The 22,475-nt window shown below is 41.6% G+C and overlaps 1 protein-coding gene across 4 annotated transcripts in view; it reads left to right on the forward strand.

Moving 5' to 3' along the window:
* The first annotated feature begins 224 nt into the window (after positions 1 to 224).
* The window catches only part of LOC140494638 (leucine-rich repeat and immunoglobulin-like domain-containing nogo receptor-interacting protein 2), a 174,688-nt gene continuing 152,437 nt past the window's right edge, over positions 225 to 22,475 (forward strand). For 2 of the 4 annotated variants that reach the window (XM_072594038.1, XM_072594039.1), the window contains exon 1: positions 225 to 768. Coding sequence is in view for 1 of the 4 variants with exons in the window: in XM_072594036.1 (XP_072450137.1) it covers positions 22,356 to 22,358 (3 nt within the window). In the remaining 3 variants the exon portion in view is untranslated. Of the gene's footprint in view, positions 769 to 22,189; positions 22,359 to 22,475 lie in introns of those variants that run through there. The other 2 variants (XM_072594040.1, XM_072594036.1) reach the window with 1 other exon arrangement.

The following is a 22,475-nucleotide window of genomic DNA, read 5'->3' on the forward strand; positions in this document are numbered from 1 at the left end:
CTAATTCAGCTCTAAAGAGAAACAAGGATGATTAAAAACAAAACAGCATCTTGAAGCATGGCGATGTCTTTGTTCACATTACCAGCAGCTATGTGTCTGTTATGCTCACTGCTCATTCGCTGTCCATGGAATAACTTTGGCAGAGGACCAGGAATTTTTACAGCAGAGGAAGGATACCAAGCGAGCCAGCACTGACAGTGTATGTGACACACAGGAAACTGGAGCTGTCTTTGTCATTACAGTGGCTGCCTGTGCTGAACTCTCGCAAATTATAACAGCAGATCATTAAAGCAAATCCCTAAAGGCTTTGGATATAATATGCAGAATGACCTTTACTATTGTGGTATGAATTGTAAGGGCAGGGACAGTTGCCTGTAATGAGTGATAACTAGTTTTGTAAACACCTCTGACAGATCTATGCCTGCCACAGAGCTTTTAACATTGGTTCGAAGCAGATCACTAACAGCCGATGAAGTGAAGGTTGATTCTGGGACACAGGCTCTTCTCTATGCTGTTCCCAAAGGAAAGAGGAATGAGCAAAATATATCTGCATTCCCAAAATAGCACAAGGCACTGTGAGCTGGTTGGACTGTATAAAAACATGAAAAGTATCTTACAGATATTCAATTCAAATTTTATTTCATTCAGTGTCTTTCCACAAGTCTTTCACAGTCTGTGCTGCTGGTCAACAGCTTAGAGCAAAGCTGCAGCTGCTACTAAGCTACTCTTCGATGATGATATGGAATGTGGGGATAAATACCAACCTGGGTAAGTAATCTGTTGTTTTGCTATATATTACTTCTTCATTTCTTTAAATTTAGTGTTAGCAATTATAGCTGTTTCTGTTTCCCAGTGTCTCATTCTAGCCAAACAAGCATGCAGATAAGTAGGTGAAAACATGGCTTTCAGCCGTTTGATTTTAATGCTGCACCTTCACTGTATTGTACTTGAGTTATCCCACTGCCAAATGTTAGCAGAGAAAAACTAGCCAGTGTGCAGATCATTGTAGAATTCCAAATCTGTGTAACTTCTGGAATATTGCAATAAAATCTGCATTGACATTCAGCACCTCGCTCATATTATTGCACCAGTCTTGGTATTCAGCAATCCATCTGAAATTAGAACATATTTTTGGATAGTGATAAAGTGTTACAATCTTCCATTATCCTGAATTAGAGATTAAATCCAGATATGCAGTGTTACCAATTACTTTCCAACTGGACATCAAAGTACTTAATTGTCTTTTTTAAAAAAGATCTTTTTTCAGAAAGTGATTTTACAAAGTCTTACATTGCAGGTTCACGAAAGATTAGGAAACTTATTTCACATGGAGATTTTGTGTTGTAATACTGAAATCCTTTATTTAACTGGAAAAATTATTTTTGATTAGCCACTCAATATGTTGACTATTTTGATTTGAATTAAACATTATTGAATATCTTTAGCAGTTCTTCATTAATCATAATTTACTCATTTCATGAAAAAGATTGTATTAATTGAATAATATATCCTTCACTTAAATATTTGTTTTTGGTTCTCCATCTCTGCATGAAGTTATGTTTTCAACTGTTATCTGTGAGTTTAGTAACAATTATAATTGATATGTTTGGATTGTAAATTTTGATTTAATTTTTATCACAGCTTTTTAAGATTAGTTTAATTGCATCTGTGAAATATTTGTATTCAACAATAAGCTTTTAATGAAGTTAAAAATTTTTTGTCAGTAACACTTAAGAGACATGCACTAGGACTGATGGCTGCTTATGGCATTGTTTGTCTTGCATAGCTGCAGTGTGTGTGTGTGGATCTAGAATACATCTGCTGATGCAGTGCTTTCTGAGCTGTCATAGCTTGCTTGCTTAGTACTTCTAGTCAATGTGGATCCACAGAGGAATTAAAATTAAGTTGAAAGAGTAATGCAGCGGGGTGTATCTTGTATCAGGAAGACATATGAATATCTGCTGTTGTGTATAGGGGTTCAACTAACTAACGGCAATTAGACTTGTATCATCGTGTGGTATATATTGATTAATTTGATTTGCTTATTTTGAAACAACATTATAAAGCACACCATGTGTCTTGCCCTGCGGAAAATTCACTAAAATAAAGACATTAGCTGCCAAATGTAACTATTTTCAGAATATTGAAAAGGTGCTGGTAAAATCATGAAGAAGTCACTGCTCATAGCGCCAGAACTAAACAGTGCCAGTTTTAATATATCTCAATGTTGAGTGAAAATACTTGGACCTTCAAATGCCAGAATACCCAAAAGACTGATGTGCAGACCATGATGCCTGATTTATCCATGGGTGTTTCTTCCAATGCAGACAGTATACAAACTTTATGCTGCCTGCTCATTTAAATGACTGTGGTGTACAGCTGGCACAAAGCTAAGCATTGAGTACTAGCTTGGAAAATGATGAATGGTCCCATCAGCCAGAACGAGACACTGGTATCCAAAAAACTGCCTGCATTTTATAAAGAGTAGGTGCAATCTATCTGATACTAATGCTGGAAGCCATTTTGAAACTGCTTCAGAGCTAGAGATAGACACAAGAGGGGCACAACATGGAAGAAAATGGGCTCCGCTATTTTCAACGACTGCGCTGGAAGAATATGTTCAAGAGTTGGAGAAGAAGAGCGACATGAGGCCCATTCTCTCACTGTCTGTAGTCAGAAGTATTTGCCACTGCCAGAACATTCTGGGACATGCTGAGATCCCTGGTTCCACCAGTATCTTGGAAAGGCGCAGCAGGTCAGGCAGCATCCAAGGAACAGGAGAATCGACGTTTCGGGCATCAGCCCTTCTTCCTGAAGAAGGGCTGATGCCCGAAACATCGATTCTCCTGTTCCTTGGATGCTGCCTGACCTGCTGCGCTTTTCCAGCAACACATTTTCAGCTCTGATCTCCAGCACCTACAGTCCTCACTTTCTCCTCCACCAGCACCTTCAAAAGGATGCTGTGCACCTGGTCAAGGACTGCCCGTCGGGATTGGAGAGATGTCCTCTTGCCCTTCAGTAGTCGGCACAATACCAGCCCCTCCCAATTTATTATGAGGTTGCCACTTGGGTCAGTGCAGCCTCAGCTGTCTGGAAGAATGCTCAGCATTGTAAGAAGAAGGTTAATGACCTCTTCCATTCTACTAGGGGAATTGGCACTATTTTTTCTATCTAATACCTCACACTCACTCAATGTCTGCTACTACTCAAACTTTACAGTAAGGCTCATGGGGTGTTTACCGCTCTCATCTTCCCCAAACTGCATCCACCATCACCACCATTCTCCCGGCCCCCAAACACACACACACACACACACACACAACTCGACATGCCCTGTGCGCTGCCAACCATTTCGCTCGGGCATCTCACCACTTTCCCCCCCATCTACTGCAGCAGTAACAGTTAAGCCACTCACTTTCATATTGTACTGTCTGTTTTTCTTGGTCCAGGAAAGAACAGTCCACAGTAGGGCAGAAAGAGCCAAGTAATGTGCTGGATTACCTGGCATTTACCTACTCACCCAGTACAAGGCCAGGTTCCTGACCTTCAGCTCTTGAATAACTGACTAGGCCAAGCCCCCCGGATCGACATCAAAGGCTTCCCTTGACTTCTTATGTCAGGACCCAGTGATTGACCCGGTATCTCCCTGGGCTTCACTGAGGACAGTTCCCCTTGGGCCTTGGAATATGGCTGTCAATTGCAGCATACACAGTGTTTGCTGTTTAAGCAGCTAGCACATGGTACAGTGTGAGATTGAGGCAGCAATGGTGTGTACAGTAGCAGGATTTTCACTTCCTTAACTAATGACTATTAACCAACATAGCAAATTGCCTAGCTTTGTGGCTGCATTGAACAGCAAGGCAATATCCCAGTCCTGTCAGACTTTAAACTGTGACTAAGGGGACCAATCATGTAAAAGCAAGGAAAGACAGGAATACGCAGAGTGCTTGGAAAGCTGCAGCCGAGTCCTATCTATTGTTTGCAGCATCTCTCTGTTATTTGCTGAAAGTTGAAGACCACAAGGCTATTGTCTCTGTGTTACCTGATCCCACTTTAACATTTTGGCAATACACTTTCATTATGACTTAACAGTCTGTTAAGTAAATCTTTTATTAGAATCATCTGAGCTACCACAAGCTTTGGATTTTCTCCATGGTGGTCGCACACAGATTTTTGTCCTTTTCCTTTGTGAAATGAACAATTGTATGCCCTTGAACTCCTGAGCAAAACTTTGTTAATCTCACATTCTGTGCATGAGGTCGCTACCTTGCGTCCCCCAGATTTATACACAGATGGGATCCCATCTGAGCTTGGAGCTTTTAGAACATAGAACACAGCACAGTACAGGCCCTTCAGCCCTCTATATTGTACCAGTCTCTTATCCTATTCTAAGATCAGACTAACCGACGTGCCCTTCATTGTATTATCTTCCATGTGCCTACCCAAGAGTTGCTTAAATGTCTATTATGTAAATGTCTGACTCTACTACCACTGCCGGAAGTGCATTCTACATACCCACCACTCTCTGTAGAACCTACCTCTGACATCTCCCCTAAACCTTCCTCATGAATTATGCCCCCTCATGATAGATATATCCACCATGGGAAAATGCCTCTGGCTACCCACTCTATCTACGCCCCATCTTGTACATCTCTATCAAGTCACCTTTCATCCTTCTTCGATCCAATGAGAAAAACCCTCGCTCCCTCAACCTTTCTTCATAAAACATGTCCTCCAGTCCAGGCAGCATCCTGGTTAATCTCCTCTACACCCTCTCTAAAGCTTCCATATTTTTCCAGTAATGAGCCGACCAGAACTGAACACAGTATTCCAAGTGTGGTCTAAACAGGGCACTATAGAGCTACAGCATAACCTCATGGCTCTTAAACTCAATCCTTCTGCTAATGGAAGCCACACACCATATGTCTTCTTAACAACCCTATCAACCTGGGTGGCAACTTTGAGGGATGTATGGACATTGACCCCAAGATCCCTCTATTCTTCCACAGTGCCAAGAATCCTGCCTTTAACCCTGTATTCTGCATTAAAATTCAACCTTCCAAAGTGAATTACTTCACACTTTTCCAGGATGAACTCCATCTGCTACTTATCAGCCGAGTTCTGCATCCTGTCAATGTCCCGTTGTAAACTACAACAGTCCTCCACACTATCCACTACTCCACCAATCTTCATGTCATCGACAAACTTACTAACCTACCCTTCCATTTCCTCATCTAAGTCATTTCTTAAAGTCACAAAGAGCAGAGGTCCCAGAACTGATCCCTGCTGACCACTGCTGGTCACCAAGCTCCAGGCTAAATGCTTTCCATCTACCACCACCTCTGTCTTCTGTGGGCCAGCCAATTCTGTATCCAGGCAGCAAGATTTCCATGTATCCCATGCCTCCTTACTTTCTGAATGAGCTGACCATGGGGAACCTTATCAAACGCCTTGCTAAAATCTATCTACACCACATCCACTGCTCTACCTTCATCAGCGTAATTTGTCACATCCTCAAAGAATTCAATAAGGTTTGTGAAGCATGACCTGCCCCTCAGAAAGCCATGTTGACCATCTCTAATCAAACCATGGTTTTCCAAGTAATAATAAATTCTGTTTCTCAGTTTCCTCTCCAATAATTTGCCTAACACTGACGTAAGGCTGACTGGTCTGTAATTCCTAAGGTTATCCCTATTCCCTTTCTTGAACAAATGAATAACATTTGCCACCCTCCAATCATCTGGCACTGTGGACAGTGAGGATGCAAAGATCGTCACCAAAGGTGCAGCTATCTCTACCCTCACTTCCTGTAGTAACCTAGGGTACATCCTGTCTGCCCCAGGGGATTTATCTTGCCTTCTCGTTTTCAAGATTTTTGTTGCTTCTTTCTTCCTAAAATCAACCTGTTTGAGCATATCAGTCTGTTTCAAGCTGTCTTCAGAAATGTCAATGTCCCTCTCAGTCGTGAATACTGAAGCAATGTATTCATTAAGGACCTCCCCTACTTCTTCCGACTGTCCCTGATTGGCCCCACCCTCATTCTGGCCATGCTCTTCTTCCTCATGTAAGTGTAGAATGCCTTCATGTTTTCCTTAATGCTACCCACTAAAGCTTTTTCATGTCCCCCCTTCTAGCCAGTTTCTTTATGGCTGCCTTGTAACCCTGTAAAGCCCTGTCTAACCCTTGCCTCCTCAAACTTTAAGTAAGTTTCCTTCTTCCTCTCCCTCTCCCCTTTTCTTGAGGGAAAGTTTCTAATGGCTTTGTTAACTTATATAACAAGGTGTTTGCTGTCTGGTTTTTGATAGTCTGAATACTTACCTGCAGCTACCCCATTTTTATTTTAGTCATTTGTGATTTGTGGCTGTTGATGGCTGGGCCAGCATTTATTACCCGTCCCAAGTTGCCCTAGAAAAGGTAGTGTTGAGCGGCCATCTTGAACTGCTGCAGTTCACCTGCTGTGGGTTGACCCACAATGCCATTAGGGAGGCAATTCCAGGGTTTTCACCCAGTGAGAATGAAGAAGCAGCAATATATTTCCAAGTCATGATGGTGAGTGGCTTGGAGGGAAGCCTGCAGAGAATGGTGGTTTACCCATGTATCTGCTGCCCTTGTCCATCTTGATGGAAGTGATTATGAGTTGGAAGGTGCTGTCTGAGGATCTTTGGTAAATTTCTGCAGTGCATCTTGAAGTTAGTATACACTGCTGCTACTGAGCGTCAGTGGTGAAGGGAATGGATATGTGAGGATTTGGTGCCAATCAAGCAGGCTGCGTTGTCCTGAATGATGGTGTTCGAGTGTTGTTAGAGCTGTACCCATCCAGGCAAATGGTGAGTATTCAATCATATTCCTGACTCGTGCCTTGTTGCTGATAGATAGGCTTTGGGGAGTCAGGCAGTGAGTAACTCACCACATTTTTCCAACCTCTGACCTGCTCTTGTAGCCTTTGTGTTTATGTATTGAGTCCAGTTGAGTTTCTAGTCAATGATAACCCCTAGGATGTTGATGATGGGGCACCTATTCAGGGTAACACCATCAAATGTTAAGGGGCAGTGGTTAGATTGTCCCTTATTGGTGATGGTCATAGCCTGGCATTTGAGTGGTGTGAATGTTACTTTGTTAGCTCAAACCTGGATAGTGTTGCATTTGAACATGGACTGCTTGTCTATGGAGGAGTCATGAATGGTGCTGAACATTGTGCAATCATCAGTGAACACCCCCACTTTTGACTTTACAATGGATGGAAGGTCATTGATGAAGCAGCTGAGGATAGTTGGAGCTCGGGCAGTACCCTTAGCAACTCCTGCAAAAATGTCCTGGAGCTAAGATGACTGACCTACAACAACCGCTACCATCTCCCTCTGCACCAGGTATGACTTCAACCACCAGAGAGTTTGTCCTTGATACCCATTGGTTCCAGTTTTGCTGGGGCTCCTTGATGCCACACTCGGTTGAATGCAGCCTTGATGTCATCACTTCTGGAATTCAACTCTTTTGTCTATATTTGAACAAAGGCTGAAATATGGTCAGGAGCTGAGTGGACCTCGCAGAACCCAAACTAGGTGTCATTGAACAGATGAAGGCAAGTGTGCCAAATGTCATCTTCACCACCCTGTCTACTTGCAACTCTACTTTCAAGGAACTATGCCCCTGCACCCCAGGTCCCTTTGTTCGGCAATATACCCCAGGGCCCTATGTTTAACTGTATAAGTCCTGCCCTGGTTTGCCTTACCAAAATGCAGCACCCCACATTTATCTAAATTAATTCCATCTGCCACTCCTCTGCCCATTGGCCCATCTGATCAAGGTCCCATTGTACTCTGAGGTAACCTTCTTCACTTTCCACTCCACCTCTAAATTTGGCATCATCTGCAGGCTTACTAACCATACCTCCTGCATTTACATACAAATCATTTATATAAATAATGGAAAACAATGGAAAACAATGGAACCAGCACCAATCCTTGCAACAAAACACTGGTCTCAGCTCTCGAGTCTGAAAAACAACCCTCCACCATCACCCTCTGTCTCCTACCTTCAAGTCAATTTTGTATCCAATTGGCTAGGTCCCCCTGGACTCCACATAATCTAACCTTGGTAACCAGTATGGAACTTTGTCAAAAGCCTTGCTGGAGTCCATACAGACAACGCCTATCGCTCTCCCTTCATCAATCTTCTTTGTCACTTCTTGAAAAATATCAGTCTAGTCAGCGACCCATAATTTCCCATGCACAAAGCCAGACTGCCACTCCTTAATCAATCCTTACCTTTCTAAATGTGTATAAATCCCGTCCCTCAGAAGCTCCTCAAACAACTTACCCACCACTGAAGTCAGGCTCACCGGCCTATAATTCCCTACCTTTCCCTTGCACCTTTCTTTCATAATGACACCACATTAACTATCCTCCAAACTTCCAGCACCTCACTTGTGTTCTATTCGATGTAGGCAAGAGGTTCTCTAGTTTGTTTGCCGACTATGATGGATACATCCATCCCAAATTCTGATATGCTTTACTTTTCCTCATCTGCGGTGATTTCTTAGCAGAGGATGTATCTTTGTTTGTCAACTATGCTCAGTGTGGTGCATTTTTCTTTTTACTTTGATTATTTTCATCAAACCAATTTCATTTGCTCCTTTTATGACTTTTCTGCAAATCTAGCTCTCTTGGGGGGGGGGGGTGCGGATCTATGCATGTCGGTCTTCTTTTTGTTGAGGTAGTAAATATAATTTGGGAGCATCCGAAGGTCTGTGAACTGCCAGGCTTCTCTCATAACACAACTGATCATAACATCTTTTATGTTCTTCTAGCTTGTGATGATAAAGTCAATCTAAATAATTGCTTGCTAGTACAGAAGTCAAAAATTGCTAGAAGGAGACGAGAAGATGAAGCTTTTTGCCTTGTGCTCATCAGGAGTAGGACACAGCAAACAGATTTGACAAAAGAGATACCTAATTATATATTTACTTTGTTCAAATATTTGCACCACTTTACACCACCACCTCTTGAGATGGTTGTCATAGAATTATTTCACCTTGAGAGAAAACTGTGACAAACACCTGTCAGATAGTTTCTTCATTACTAGAACAACAAAATGCAAGTCTTAAAGAAAATGGTTCTAATATTTAATATATTTCAAAGCTTAACTGGATTGAATTAAGGTGGCTCAGGTTACACAATAAACAAACTGACCCCTAGGTTATGAGGTAGGGTATTGTCATGATGCCACAAAGCCCAAAGACTTAAACAAAAAGATTAATTCATGTCTTTCTTCGTTAAATGGTGTTATGCAGCAGTGCACATTGTTATTGAAGAAGTCCATGTTTTTTAAACCAGAATTTCCCTTTTCTGATTACATAATGGATCGATATCTCTCAGTGCTACTTACTGAGGTAATTTATCTGTTTTGCTTACTTTTTGTATCTTTTTTCACTACACAAAGCTACATAGTCAAAAACAAAGATTAGTCCTCCTCAACTACTCAGAAAACTTTTAAAAATTCATTGAGCAAACAGTAAATGGGAAATTTTATTTGTCACATTTGCAGACATTCCATGAATGCATTCTGAAGTTACTGTCCATCAAATTTTTAATGTTTGAAAGAATGGTTAAATTCATATTTTTAGAGATTATGAATTATACATTTGCAGAAGCATAAACAAATGCAATAACCAAATCTGCACTTCTATGTAAAATTATATTTTTACCAAAGCAGCTTTGATAGTATCAAGATAATAAGCTTAGATATTAAATTCTGTACTTTGTTTAGTTTATTTGCGATCACAGCCCTTCAGCATGTTGTAGTACAGTGACAGTGTCTCAACCTCCAGGTCAGAAGGTCCATGTTTAAGGTCAGCCTGTGTTGGATGTGTTCAAGCAGGTTGATTAAAAGTTTATATATCACTATCACTGTAGTCTTCAAAAATGTGGATGGTGCTTTCAGCTGGAAGAAGTTCAACTTTTCATCTGCACTTCTCCGATAAAATGTGACACTGTCTCAATGCAATCAGAAATACATTCCTTCTAAAAATGTATTCATACAAAATCAATTATTCCCAGAGAGAAAAGGTGGAACAACATCAGGATTCCCAGCATTTTGATGCAGAGGGATAGAATAATATAGTGTCCTTCCAGTATTCAAACTTACAGTTCAGTGATAAACATTTAAAATGGGTTCAGTGACTTTACCTATGCAATCTTTCTTGGTGGATTATTTAATAAGATGTTTAATATTTCTTTGAGAAAATATCCTTTCATTCCTTATTTACTTTTAATTTAATTTAATGTTTTTATGTATAAAGGTATATCCTGTGTCCTACTGACCCCACTTACATGTTGAATTCATTTTTTTCATACAATTTAATACTTCATTTTCCTCGACAGGATCCTTTTTAATCTTCTCTCTAAATTGCAGAGCTTAACCTGCCCTAATCTTTCCCTGCAGCTCATTCCCTATACCTTTTGGAAAGTTTATTCTGATATTCTTCACATTCCTTTTTTGGCACGTACTTTATGCAGGAGTTCTCATACTTTCTGTATCCACATATTTCCTCAAATGTAACGTGTGTTTAAACAAAACAATGCAGCAAAGTATGTAGCCAGAATATTGCGAAATACATAAAACTGACAGGAATTATGTTATTTGTAGTGGGGTATGCCTGGGATATTTTTTGTGGGATATTTTTTGTGGGATGTGGGTATCGCTGGCTGCCCAGCAGTCATTGCCTGTCCCTAGTGGCCCTTAAAAAGGTGGTTGTGAGCTGCCTTCTTAAACTGCTGCAGTCCACCAGCTGTGGGTTGACCCACAATGCCATTAGGGAATTCCAGGACTTTAACCCAGTGACAGTCAAAAAACATCGATATATTTCCAAGTCAGGATGGTGAGTGGCTTGGAGGGAAACTCAGGTGGTGGTGTTCCCAAGTACTTGCTGCTCTTGTCCTTGTGATGGAAGTGGTTGTGGGTTTAGAAGCTGCTGTCTGAGGATCGTTGGTGGATTTCTGAAGTGCATCATGTAGATAGTACAACCTGCTGCTCCTGAGTATCAAGTGTTGGAGGGAGTAGGTGCGTGTGAATGTGGTGCCAATCAAGTGGACTGTTTTGTCCTGAATAGTGTCTAGCTTTTGAGTGCTATTGGAGCTGCACCCATCCAGGCAAGTGGGGAGTATTCCATCACACTCCTGACTAATGCCTTGTAGATGGTGGATCAACAGGTGAGTAACTTGTTGCTGTATACCTAGCACCTGACCTATTCTTTTAGTCACCTTGTTTATATGATGATTCCAGTTGAGTTTCTAATCAATGGTAGCCCCCAGGATGTTAATAGTAAGACTACTGAATGCCACAATGCAGTGGTTAAATAGCCTTTTACTGTAGATGGTCATAGCCTAGCATTTATGCGGCATGAATGTCACTTGTCAGCCCAAGCCTAAATATTGTCCAAATCTTGTTGCATCTGAACATGGACCCCTTCAATATCTGAGGAGTCACCAATGCTGCTGAACATTGTGTAATCATTGGCAAAAATCCCCATTTCTGACCTTATGGAGGAAGGTCATTGATGAAACAGCTGAAGATGGTTGGATCTAGGACACTATCCTGAGGAACATGTGCAGAGATGTCCTGGAGCTGAGATCTGAGATGACTGACCTCCTATAACCTCAACCATCTTCCTATGTGCCAGGTATGACTGCAGCCAATGGAGATGCCCTGATATCCATTCATTCCAGTTTTGCTAGGGCTCCTTGATGTCCCATTGATGCAGCCATGGTGTCAAGGACTGTTACTGTCACCTCAGAATTCAGCTCTTTTGGCCATGTTTGGACCATGGCTGCAATGAGGTCAGGAACGGAGTGGCCCTGGTGGAACCCAAACTGGGTGTTTCTGAACAGGTTCTTGCTGAACAGGTGCTGCACTGTTGATGACATCTTCCATTATTTTACTGATTATCGAGAGTAGACTGATGGGGCAGTATTGGCTGGGTTGGATTTAATCTGTTTTTTGTGTACAAGGCATAACTTTTCATCCTCAGTGTTTCCTCTAAGTGTTGTTGAACATGGAGGAGTATTGATTCATTAGCCGGGGGAGGACAGTACCTGGTGATCAGCAGAAGGTTTCCTTGCCCATGTTGAATCTAAAGTCATGAGACGTCATAGGGTCTACATTCAATTTTGATAATTTCCAGGACAACTGCCTCCCAACTTTACCAACTTTGCCCCCTCTGCTGGGTCTTTCCTGCCAGTGTGGATGGTGCTGGTGGTGTCTCGGACGTTATGTGATTATGAATAATCTGTTGAGACATCTCTCCCAATTTTGGCGCTAGCCAAAAGGAGATCAGATTCCCTACAGTATGGAAGCATGCCCTTTGGCCCAACAAGTCCACACCAACCCTCCGAATAGTAACCCACCCAGACCCATTCCCCTACATTTACCCCTGACTAATGCGCCTAAAACTATGGACAATTTAGCATGGCCAATTCACCTGACCTGCACATCTTTGGATTGTGGGAGGAAATTGGAGCACCAGGAGGAAACCCATGCAGACATGGGGAGAATGTGCAAACTCCACACAGTCAGTTGCCCAAGATGGGAATCAAACCTGGGTCCCTGGTGCTGTGAGGCAGCAGTGCTAACCACTGAGCCATTGTGCCGCCCCCAAAGGAGGACTTTGAAGGATTGATAGAACTGTTTCTATCATTGTCTTTTCCAGTTCCTAGGGCAATGCCAGATGATCTGTCTGGTTTCATTGCTTTCAATGGAAAAGATATTGGTGAACCAGATAGGCTTTTCTCTGACCAACAACAGTGGTTTCATGGTCATCAGTAAATTCTTAATTCTAGATTTTTTTTCAATTGAATTCAAATTTCACCATCTGTTCTGGTGGGATTCGAACCCAAGTCCCCAGAGCAATAGCTGAGTTTCTGGATTAATAGCCTATCAATAATACCAGTAGGCTATTACATCCTCAAGGCACTTACAAAACCTATCTCGTGAAATAAAACAACCAAACATGACTATTCGAGACAAATAAGCCCTGGCTATTCGGGAGGACTGTGCTTACTGTTAGAGGACCTGAGTGGTACCTAAATGTGACTTATTTCCACTACCATTCCTTCTCCTCATTGAAACTAATTCTACATCCCTATCTCCCGAACCAAGTTCATCTCTAACTGTAGCACAAGCACCCTTGATTAATAGTGATACCCTTGCACCTTTACTTAGCTTTCCATTCTTCATGAATGTCATATATCACTCAATATTCAGAACCCAATCCTTGTTAAAGTGTATCCATGTCCTCTGTAATGGCTTACAGATCATACTCATTTTCTTCAATGAGCACATTTTCTTTGTTGTGAGTGATAAAAGCATTTAGATATCAAGACATTAATTTTCACTTTTTGTTATCTTCACAACATCAAATCTTGATTATTCCTGATTCCTATGTATTTTTCCCTCTGTCCCTTCCTGACATTCTTTGAGGATAAGTTGAGTAGGCTGCGCAACTTTCCTTTGGAATTTGGAAAAGTTAGTGGTGATTGAAATGTATAATATACTGAATGGTCTCGATAAGGTAGATGTTGAAAGTCAGTCCAAGTCTAAGGGCCAATATTTTAAAGATAGGAATCCTCTGTTTAGCACAAGGGTTGAGGAGGTTTTTTTTTCTCTCTCTTAGAGTTGTGATTTTGGAGCTGTCAACTTTAGAAGGCAGTGTCATGAAATAATTTTTAAGTTGAGGTAGATAAATTCTTGTTAAGCAAGTAATGAAATGTTACCAAGGATAGATGGGGACATGGAATTCCAAAGACAAACATGAACAGCTAAGCTGGCTCAAAAGGGCATATGATCCACATCTGCTCCAAACTTATACATTCAGATGTATGTTCATTTGTAAATTTGATAAGGGCTTTTAAAAGATGTGGAAGTGAGGAAAAACTAAATGGAATGCGGAGTTCAGGCAGATAAAAATTCTGTAAACAAAGGTGAAATAACAGAGATGGTGTAGAAAAGATAGTGGAATTAGAAATACAGATACTGAGGGTAAGGACTGAAAGATTTCATCGATGGGGTGAAGTGAAACCAAGCATTAAAGTATGGCCAAAAGGGGAAAAGTTTAATATCAATTACAGAAGGTGGGAGAGCCAAGGAATTAAATGGATGTAGAACCTCCTGCCATATCAGATGCAAATGTAATATTTTCTAACAAATTGCACTTTGTAAAAGCAGAACTCAGAGGGAGACAATGAAAGAATTGAGTCCAGATGTGACAGGATTATGTAGATAAATGTTGTAACTGTAATGAAGGTTAATTGGGACTAAAGACAAATCATGTTGCTGGAAGTGAAATACATAATGGCTGGATAGGGTTTGACCCTCAGTGCAGCACATAACAGCACTCTTGGATTCACCATAAGCTAGCTGATGGTGAGATGATTGAAACTGGGGGAGAAGAAGAGGATGGCTTGGGTTTTAATGATATTAGTTTAATGGAGGTTCTTAATCATCTAGATTTTGATGTCCATAGTCAGTTTACCAGGAGTCAAAGGATCAGGGGTGATTGCACAAATGTGAAGCTTGACCCCATGCCTTCCAAAACAATTACTGAGAGAGACCTTTGGGGCAAATAAGGAAGATAAGAATGGATACTGAGGCATTGCTACAAACTTCAGGTCAGCATGAGATATTCGCTTGGGTTCAACATCATGAATCAGTCTTGGAAGTGGATCCCATCTCCCTAAGAAATGGTGCATATGTTTACTCCTCAACACCTAATTAAACTAGTGCATGAGCAGGGAACTCTGTCAGATATTATAGCATATATTTCACAGAATGGGATGTTGAACTGACCAAATTGTTCATTTTCTGAATAAAAACAGGAGGTGTTGTAGATACTCAGCAACTGAGGAAGCGTCTGTGAAGAGAGAAATAGTTTCAGAATTAATGAATTTTCAACAGACTTCCTCTGATGCTTCCAGACCAGCTGAGTGTTTCCAATATGTTATGCTTTTATTTCAGATTTCCATCATCTGTGATACTCTACTTTTGCATTTATGCATTTTTTGATGTTTTTAAAAGATGGATTAAAAACGTTAGTGAGATGAAGTGAATTTTACACCCACAAACTAGTTTACTTGGACCTGAAATTTGTGAATTGACAATTCATAGTTTTCACAACATAAATTTGAGACTTTTTCTTATGGAGAATATATAATTTATTTCAGTCATGCTTTAGTAAGGTTTATCAATATTTCTGAAGATGTTCATTGCTCCATTACTAAAAGATAATTGTAAGTATTGTCAGTAGTGGCGTGCATGCAATTATTAATAATTCCATGGATGCTAGCATCTGACATATGCCAGCCTCTCTGCATCATCATAGCACATCAGCATAATGCTGCACTTAGGCATGTGCCAATAACTAGCATTACAACGCTGCTGAAGGTCATTGTGTGTTGCTGGGCAGTCACCCAGTTCATCGATTGGACAAGACTGCATTGCAGGACTCCTCGCTGTCTCTCTTAGCATTCACTCATTTTGCACCTACCTGGATGCTCAAAACAGCCCTGCCTTGCCTCGTCTTGTCTTGCTTAACCTTTTTGCAAGTTGCACCCTCAGCCGGAGCTCAGAGGCTTAAAGACCTGCTGCGTTGCCCTTGCTGTTAATGCAGGCACAAAGGCAAACAGCCTTCCATGCTTGTCCATAGCCATAAGGTGCAGAGGTGTACATGAAACTGTATGACACCTTGCTACATCAGTTTGACATGTGCACTGTGTGCTAGCAGCTATGACAAACATACTGCACATGCTACAAGTGAACAAGCATACCTCAACGTCTAAGGGGAATAATCCTCAGTGAAGTACAGGGGTCATGCCACAATAAGTCAAAGGCAGCTTCTGAAGTCAGTCCAGGGGCTTAGGTCCAGAAGACAGACATGCTTTTTGGGCAGTTGTAGTCAGGGGAACCTGTATCTCTGCAATTTGGGGATTGGGCCATGGTCAGTGTTGTGGGTCCAGTGCAATCAGTCCAGGGAGTTGCAGGAGCATAATCAGTGAGCTGTACAGGAATCTTGTCACTCATCTTTCGAGGCTGTCTGTCCAACTCATTCAAGGTGGTGGGCCATGGTCGGGCGGGGGCACTGTCCACTAAAAGTCAAGGGACAAGCTATCAGTATTGCGGGAGGAAGGTTGGGAAACCTAATCATGGGGATTGGAATGCAGATGATGGCATTTACACAGATGGAAGGGAGAAAATCATTGACTTTCCTACTGTGTTGCTGGGCATTCACGCAGATGGTGGAGAGTGCATTGACCCAGGTGGCAAATCTGGACCATTCTGACAGGGTCAAGAATCATGGCTTCCTCTGACATTCCTGGGGAAAGAGGACATCTCTCTTCTGCACCCCCTCATCCACCAGGACTCCTAGGTCCATGGCCACAGAGCAGGGAACCAATTTCCTCGTGTCTGCCATCATGTGTGCAGTTCCTGAATGCCAGACTGTGACTGAATGTACAACAGTGGTTTAAACCTGACACCAGTGCCAGGAATACTGGTCTATTCAGGTCTACTCAACATTAGCAAGTACCTCTGGCTATGGTGAATGGTAAAATTGGGATAGAAACAGATGGGAAGGGCCACACAGACTGGGATAGGTAGTTAATGAGCAATGCTTTGGAAGGCAGAGAAACCTCACTTGACTTTATAGAGAGAAGCTCTCCACGAAACCCGCCAAAAAAATTGTAAAGTTCAGTGCACAAAGTTGGACATCTCTGGGCAGCTTACTGGAGGAGCAAGCAATCAGAGCATGGATTCTGGGGCGTGAGGTCCAAGCCTCATTTAAATTCAACCAGCCAGTTGCATGACGTTGTTTTTTTAAATTTCAAAAATACACTTTATTCATTAACATATCTTTAAAGAAAGATCTAGTCACTAGAGCAGTTCCATTCTGTACAGTTTTTACATAAGGAGCACAACAACCCCAAGGCATTTCTTACTGATACAAGGCATTTGTTACATACAGTTGAGGCACTGGAGGATCCAATAACTGAATGGACCCCATTGAACTTAGGTAGAAGGACCTGAGACAGTGGTCTTTCCCCACTGCACCTTGGCAGCAGCTGCCCCAAGCTTTAGTGCGTCCCTCAGCACATGGTCCTGGACCTTGGAATGTGCCAGTCTGCGACACTCAGTTGAGATCAACTCATTATTCTGGAAGATCAGCAAGTTTCGGGTAGTACAAAAGCATCTTTCACTGTGTTGATGGTCCTCCAAGCGTAGTCAATGTTTGGCTCAGAGTGCATCCCAGGGAGCAGACTGTAGAGTACAGTCCTGCATCATAGAGCTGCTAGGGACAAACCTTGAGGAAAACCACTTTATCTCTCTCCAGACTTCCTTTGCAAAGGCACATTTTAACAGCAGATGTGTGGCAGGCTCGATCCCAGCCACTTTGAGGACAACGTGCAGTGGCGCAGAGACTCCTGACATATGAAAGACCTCAGAGGGAGTATCCCTCACATCACCAGCCAAACAATGTCTTGGTGCTTGTTTGAAAGTTCTGATGGTGAGTAATATAGTGGGTGGCACAGTGGTTAGCATTGCTGCCTTACAGTGCCAGAGACCTGGGTTCAATTCCCGCCTGTGTGGAGTTTGCATATTCTCCATGTGTCTGTGTGGGTTTTCTCTGGGTGCTCCGGTTTCCTCCCACAGTCCAAAAACGAGCAGGTTAGGTGAATTGGCCATGCTAAATTGCCCTTAGTGCTAGGTGAGGGGGTAAATGTAGGGGAATGGGTCTGGGTGGGTTGTGCGTCTGTGTGGACTTGTTGGGCTGAAGGGCCTGTTTCCACACTGTAAGTAATCTAATCTAATTCTGCTAAATGACTTTGACAGTCTGCTCAGGGAACAACCCGACAGTATCAGCCCTCTCCTTTTCCTGCAGGATCTCGAAAGCTGCATACTGATCACCTCCTGATGGACTTGTGGTCAAAGGTGCATTTCTCTGGAATTGCCAATTCGCCAGCTGCAGGTGGATGGATTCAGGTCCCACATTGTTCAGAACCCGGTGAATTCCGAAAGAGGTAAACCTGAGTGGTGGAGATTGCATAATGAAGGAGAACTGAAGACGGAAGCAGCCTGAATGATATATGGTGTGACACTGATGGATTGCTCCTGGTAGTCTTGGATCAACAAAACAAAACTTGAAACTTAACTTGACACATTGTCTTGGCCTCTATCAGTTATAGCCTATCTGACTAGTTCAATCCTAGATCAACAGTAAGAATCCCTGGATATTCGAAGGCCTTGTTTTGCAATTTAAATGGAGCCAAAATAATACTGGAATATACTGGTTCTTTGGCTGCCATTGCTAGAGTCTCTGAATCAGATGGAGTTCTGTTCTATTTGAACTGTCGAGTATGTTGTGAGTGTCTTTGTATTTCTGCAGGTATCTTGCTGGGTAGAGGATGAGCCCCATTTCTAGCATTTGTAGCTTCTTACTTGCTTTTATTTTTAAAGGATATGGGAATTGCTACCAGGCCATCAGTTGTTTCCCATCCCCAATTGTCCTTGAGGAGGCGATATGTCAGTTGTCTTAACTTTTCATTAGTTCCTACTTCAACTATTTTGTGAGGATATATCTGAGCCTCTGCGGTTTGTGAATGATCAGACAGCAGTGTAACATCCATTATTTCATACAAAGGAAGGCACCATTATTCCCTGTGCACTTGGCATGTGTTTTACACAACACTGCAAATACAGCAAGGAGAGAGCTGCTATTTGTTCCCTTCAATTCTCCAATTTAACAGTTTTCCTTCTGTGTTCTGAAAAGATGCTGTGGGCTGAATGAAAATCAGTTTTAAGAATCGATTTCAAAAGTAATTATAAAGGATTCATTTGTCAAAAATGATAAACATTGCACTGGTATCTATTTCCACCTGGAAAACTTGATATATATATATATAAGCTTTCTGCCTCATTCACCATCTCATTGTCTCACTTGACTGTCTGCTATTTTCTGAATCTATGTAATTTTTTTCAGGCAACAGCAGTAGAGCTTCCATTGGAAATTTTATTTGGAGCTATATTAATCAAGATAAACATAAAATCCAAACAAACTGAGAAAGGCCTGCCCTGTTAAGAGAATGAAAACAAGATGTAGTGTATCATGGTGGCAGCATGAATACTATCACCAAGAAGAAAGCGATCTGTACATTTTCCTCTCTTCTATTAGAAGCTTGAATTACAATCTATCCTGCAAAAAGAATGGAGGGGTGTGTGTGTGTGTGTGTGAGACTGCTTATTGGAAGGTATCTCACCTGAAAGAGAGAAGAAGCCCCGATTTGTATCTTGTAATTTTAAATTATCGTTTCATACAATGTGCCACTGGCTCGAACTGTCTTTGTTGGCCGTCCTTGATTGACCTTGAGCGGGTTAAGGTGAGCCACTTTCCTGAAAGGCCACAGTCTGTGAGACGTATATACACCATTAGTGATGTTTGGCAATGAGTTCAAGGATTTTGACCCAACAACAGCAAGAAAACAATGACGCATTTACAAGTCAGGATGAACTTATAGGTGGTGGTCTTCCCATGCATCTGCTTCCCTTATGCTTCTAGATGGTAGAGGTCACAAGTTTGGAATGTGCTATCAAAGGAACCTTCGTGACTTGCTGCAGTGCACCATGTACATGCCAACACAGCATTATCCTGCAAAATGATATTGTAATTGTAGTGGTGTAAGTTTCCTTTGGAATTTTTAATTTTGTTATGAAACCTCAAGGGTGTTTACAGAATTTATTTGATTGTCTATTGAAAAATAGTACTGATCCTAGCCCCTTGCATCTTCACTATCTACATGATTTCCTCCAGCTGTAGATCATTGCACAACACTCTAAGGTTCCCCAACACAGATCTTCCATTGTATCAGTGGCCAACCCTTCAGCATCCTTGACCTTATTCTCTTTAATTAGCATGTCTACCTTTCATCCCTGCCATCAGCACACTACTTAACACCAGTTCTTGACCATGTTGTTTCCACTTGACACCCCCACTGATCGTCTTTCATTTTGCCATCACTTCACTGTTGCTATTGTTTCAGAGTTCTTGGAGTAAGCAGAACAAGTTGATGATTTAATGGCGTCACCTTTTTTTCTCCCTTATCTGTAAGAGACAGTCTCCTTCATAAACTTGAGGTTTGTGTTTGCTTGCATTTGATGTCATGTTTTTATCATTTTTCTCAGGGTTTGTAAAGCATAAAATTCTGATTTCTTTCACCAAAGAAAACCTTGGTAATTAACTCCACTCATTTCTAATGGAGTGAGTTTTAATTGTAGGGTTAAAGCTGTGTGCTAAAAGAAATAAAACCATTTGTTGCGACGGAATCAGAGGGGGCTAAAAAGTGGAGAGCTAATTCCCCTTCCTCACTTGGTTATAACAATACTTTAAGATACATCAGACCTTATAGATACTTAGTTATAAATAAATATTTAGTTATATAGATATATTGACTGATAACTTAAAAACTTTGCTTTCAATGAAGTTTACTGATTATTGTGGTTAGTGATCAGCACCCCTGAATCTAACTTTTGAGATTACTTTGTCTTTATATCCACATATGTCTCAGTGATAGTAAAGTAATTCACTGCTACCAGTCCAAATGCTAAAGAAATCAGTGAAATTGAACAGATGGGTTGAGAATTAATGGAGTAATTTTTAATAAATATCATCAGTTGTTGAAAAGTGGCAGCAGCAGATGAAGTGTTTAGGCCCCTGACCCATCTGCTTCTGATCACCAGGCCGCATTCTTCTTTCCTTTAAATTATTTTCTAACATCAAAATTCATTGTACCTTATGTTGCTGGCTTCGGGGCAGGAAAGAGCTTTCAAGAAGCTGTTGTCGTGGAGAATGTGGTGTGGATCCGGCCGTTCCAGATGGTCATTGCAGCCATATCCTGGTGGGTCCTCCAACGTGACGGGTTACTTCAGCGGTGGCTTTGGCGATGAGCTGGGTCCAGGTCCATGTTTCCAGAGACCCGGGATTCCTTACAGCAGCTTCTGCTGCATCTTCGGTTCTGTGGCAGTGAGAAAGGGACTTACGTCTGTGGGAGGCAGAGAACTTCTCAAAGCGGGCATCCTTTGTAGAGACCTGGCTGTGGTACAAACTTGGTTAGAAACAAAAAAACTGCAAATGTTGGAATCCAAGGTAGACAAGCAGGAGGCTGGAAGAATACAGCAAACCATGCAGCATTGGGAGATGGTGAAGTCAACTTTTTGGATACGACCCTTTGGTGCACAGTGGGTCTGTAGGGACCTAGGATTCCATGCGGCAGCTTCTGCGGCTTCTTTGGCTTTGTGGTGGATCCAGCCCAGGATTCGAACAGCCGGGATACCTTTCAACAGCTTTCAGCATCAGCTTTTGGCAACCGACTGAGATTCCTCAATCTCAGGAGCCCTGGAGCCGTGAATTGAATGAAGATGGACTTTGTCTTAATTTGTTTTTAACAATTTAATATGTTATTAAAATGGTGCTGGAGTAATGCAACTTAAAGACTTTTCACTGCGCTTTCTGAAAAAAAATACCAATAACAATAAACTATGATTCTTTCTATTACGATTTGATTTTAACTCATCATTACTTGCATACATTGCTTACAATAAATTAAGGGAAGCTAATACCCACGGAACTGAAATCTGCCCAGCAGTACTAAGGGGTAATTTACAGAGAGCATGTATTATGGACAGCAAATATACACACTACTCCTTAAAGTCAATGGAAATGATAAGCAGGCACAGTGTATAACTGCCAGCCCTGCTTGTACCATTGGGCTTTCTCCCTCTGCCACACTGAATGATTGTTAGTATCTCTCTCAGAATACATAAATTGATCAGCAAAGCCTATACAATTAAATGTATTATTTTTCATCCACTGCATCTGTTTTTTTTGGCCCACTGTTTATTTTGCCTGCCAAGCAACATTAACATCAACAAAATAGGGTTCTGGACATAGTGCCACAATGCCAACAATATGCAACATCACAGACTGACTTACGTGCACACAAGGCATCAGAGAAAGAAATCAATTTGCAGTTGATAATCCACTGACATAGTTTGAGTACTGATCCCAGATTACAGCACCAAGCTCCTATGCACGTGGGACATTGCACATCAAAGAAAAGACTCATTGTTAAATGCAGCACAGCATGGGACAAAACATTCTTTCTCAGCAGAGGGGAGATGCTAACAGCTGACCAGTCACTTCCTGCAGAGTACTCATTGTTCTGTTGATTGTGGAGTGACACTGACAGCAGGAGTGAGGATTCTGTGTTCAGATTCTTATCCTAATTCCAGGATAAAGAACACAATCAACGGCTCACAAAATGGTAGGGGGAAGTTTGTATAATATGTTTATGTTTCACTGTGATGGATATAAGCTATGATTCATTTGAAATGGATTGTCAAACCCTCCTCAACAAGAATGCAATCATTCAATTAGCGTG

Source organism: Chiloscyllium punctatum, chromosome 24, assembly GCF_047496795.1.
Source record: "Chiloscyllium punctatum isolate Juve2018m chromosome 24, sChiPun1.3, whole genome shotgun sequence".
NCBI classification, from domain to species: Eukaryota; Metazoa; Chordata; class Chondrichthyes; order Orectolobiformes; family Hemiscylliidae; genus Chiloscyllium; species Chiloscyllium punctatum.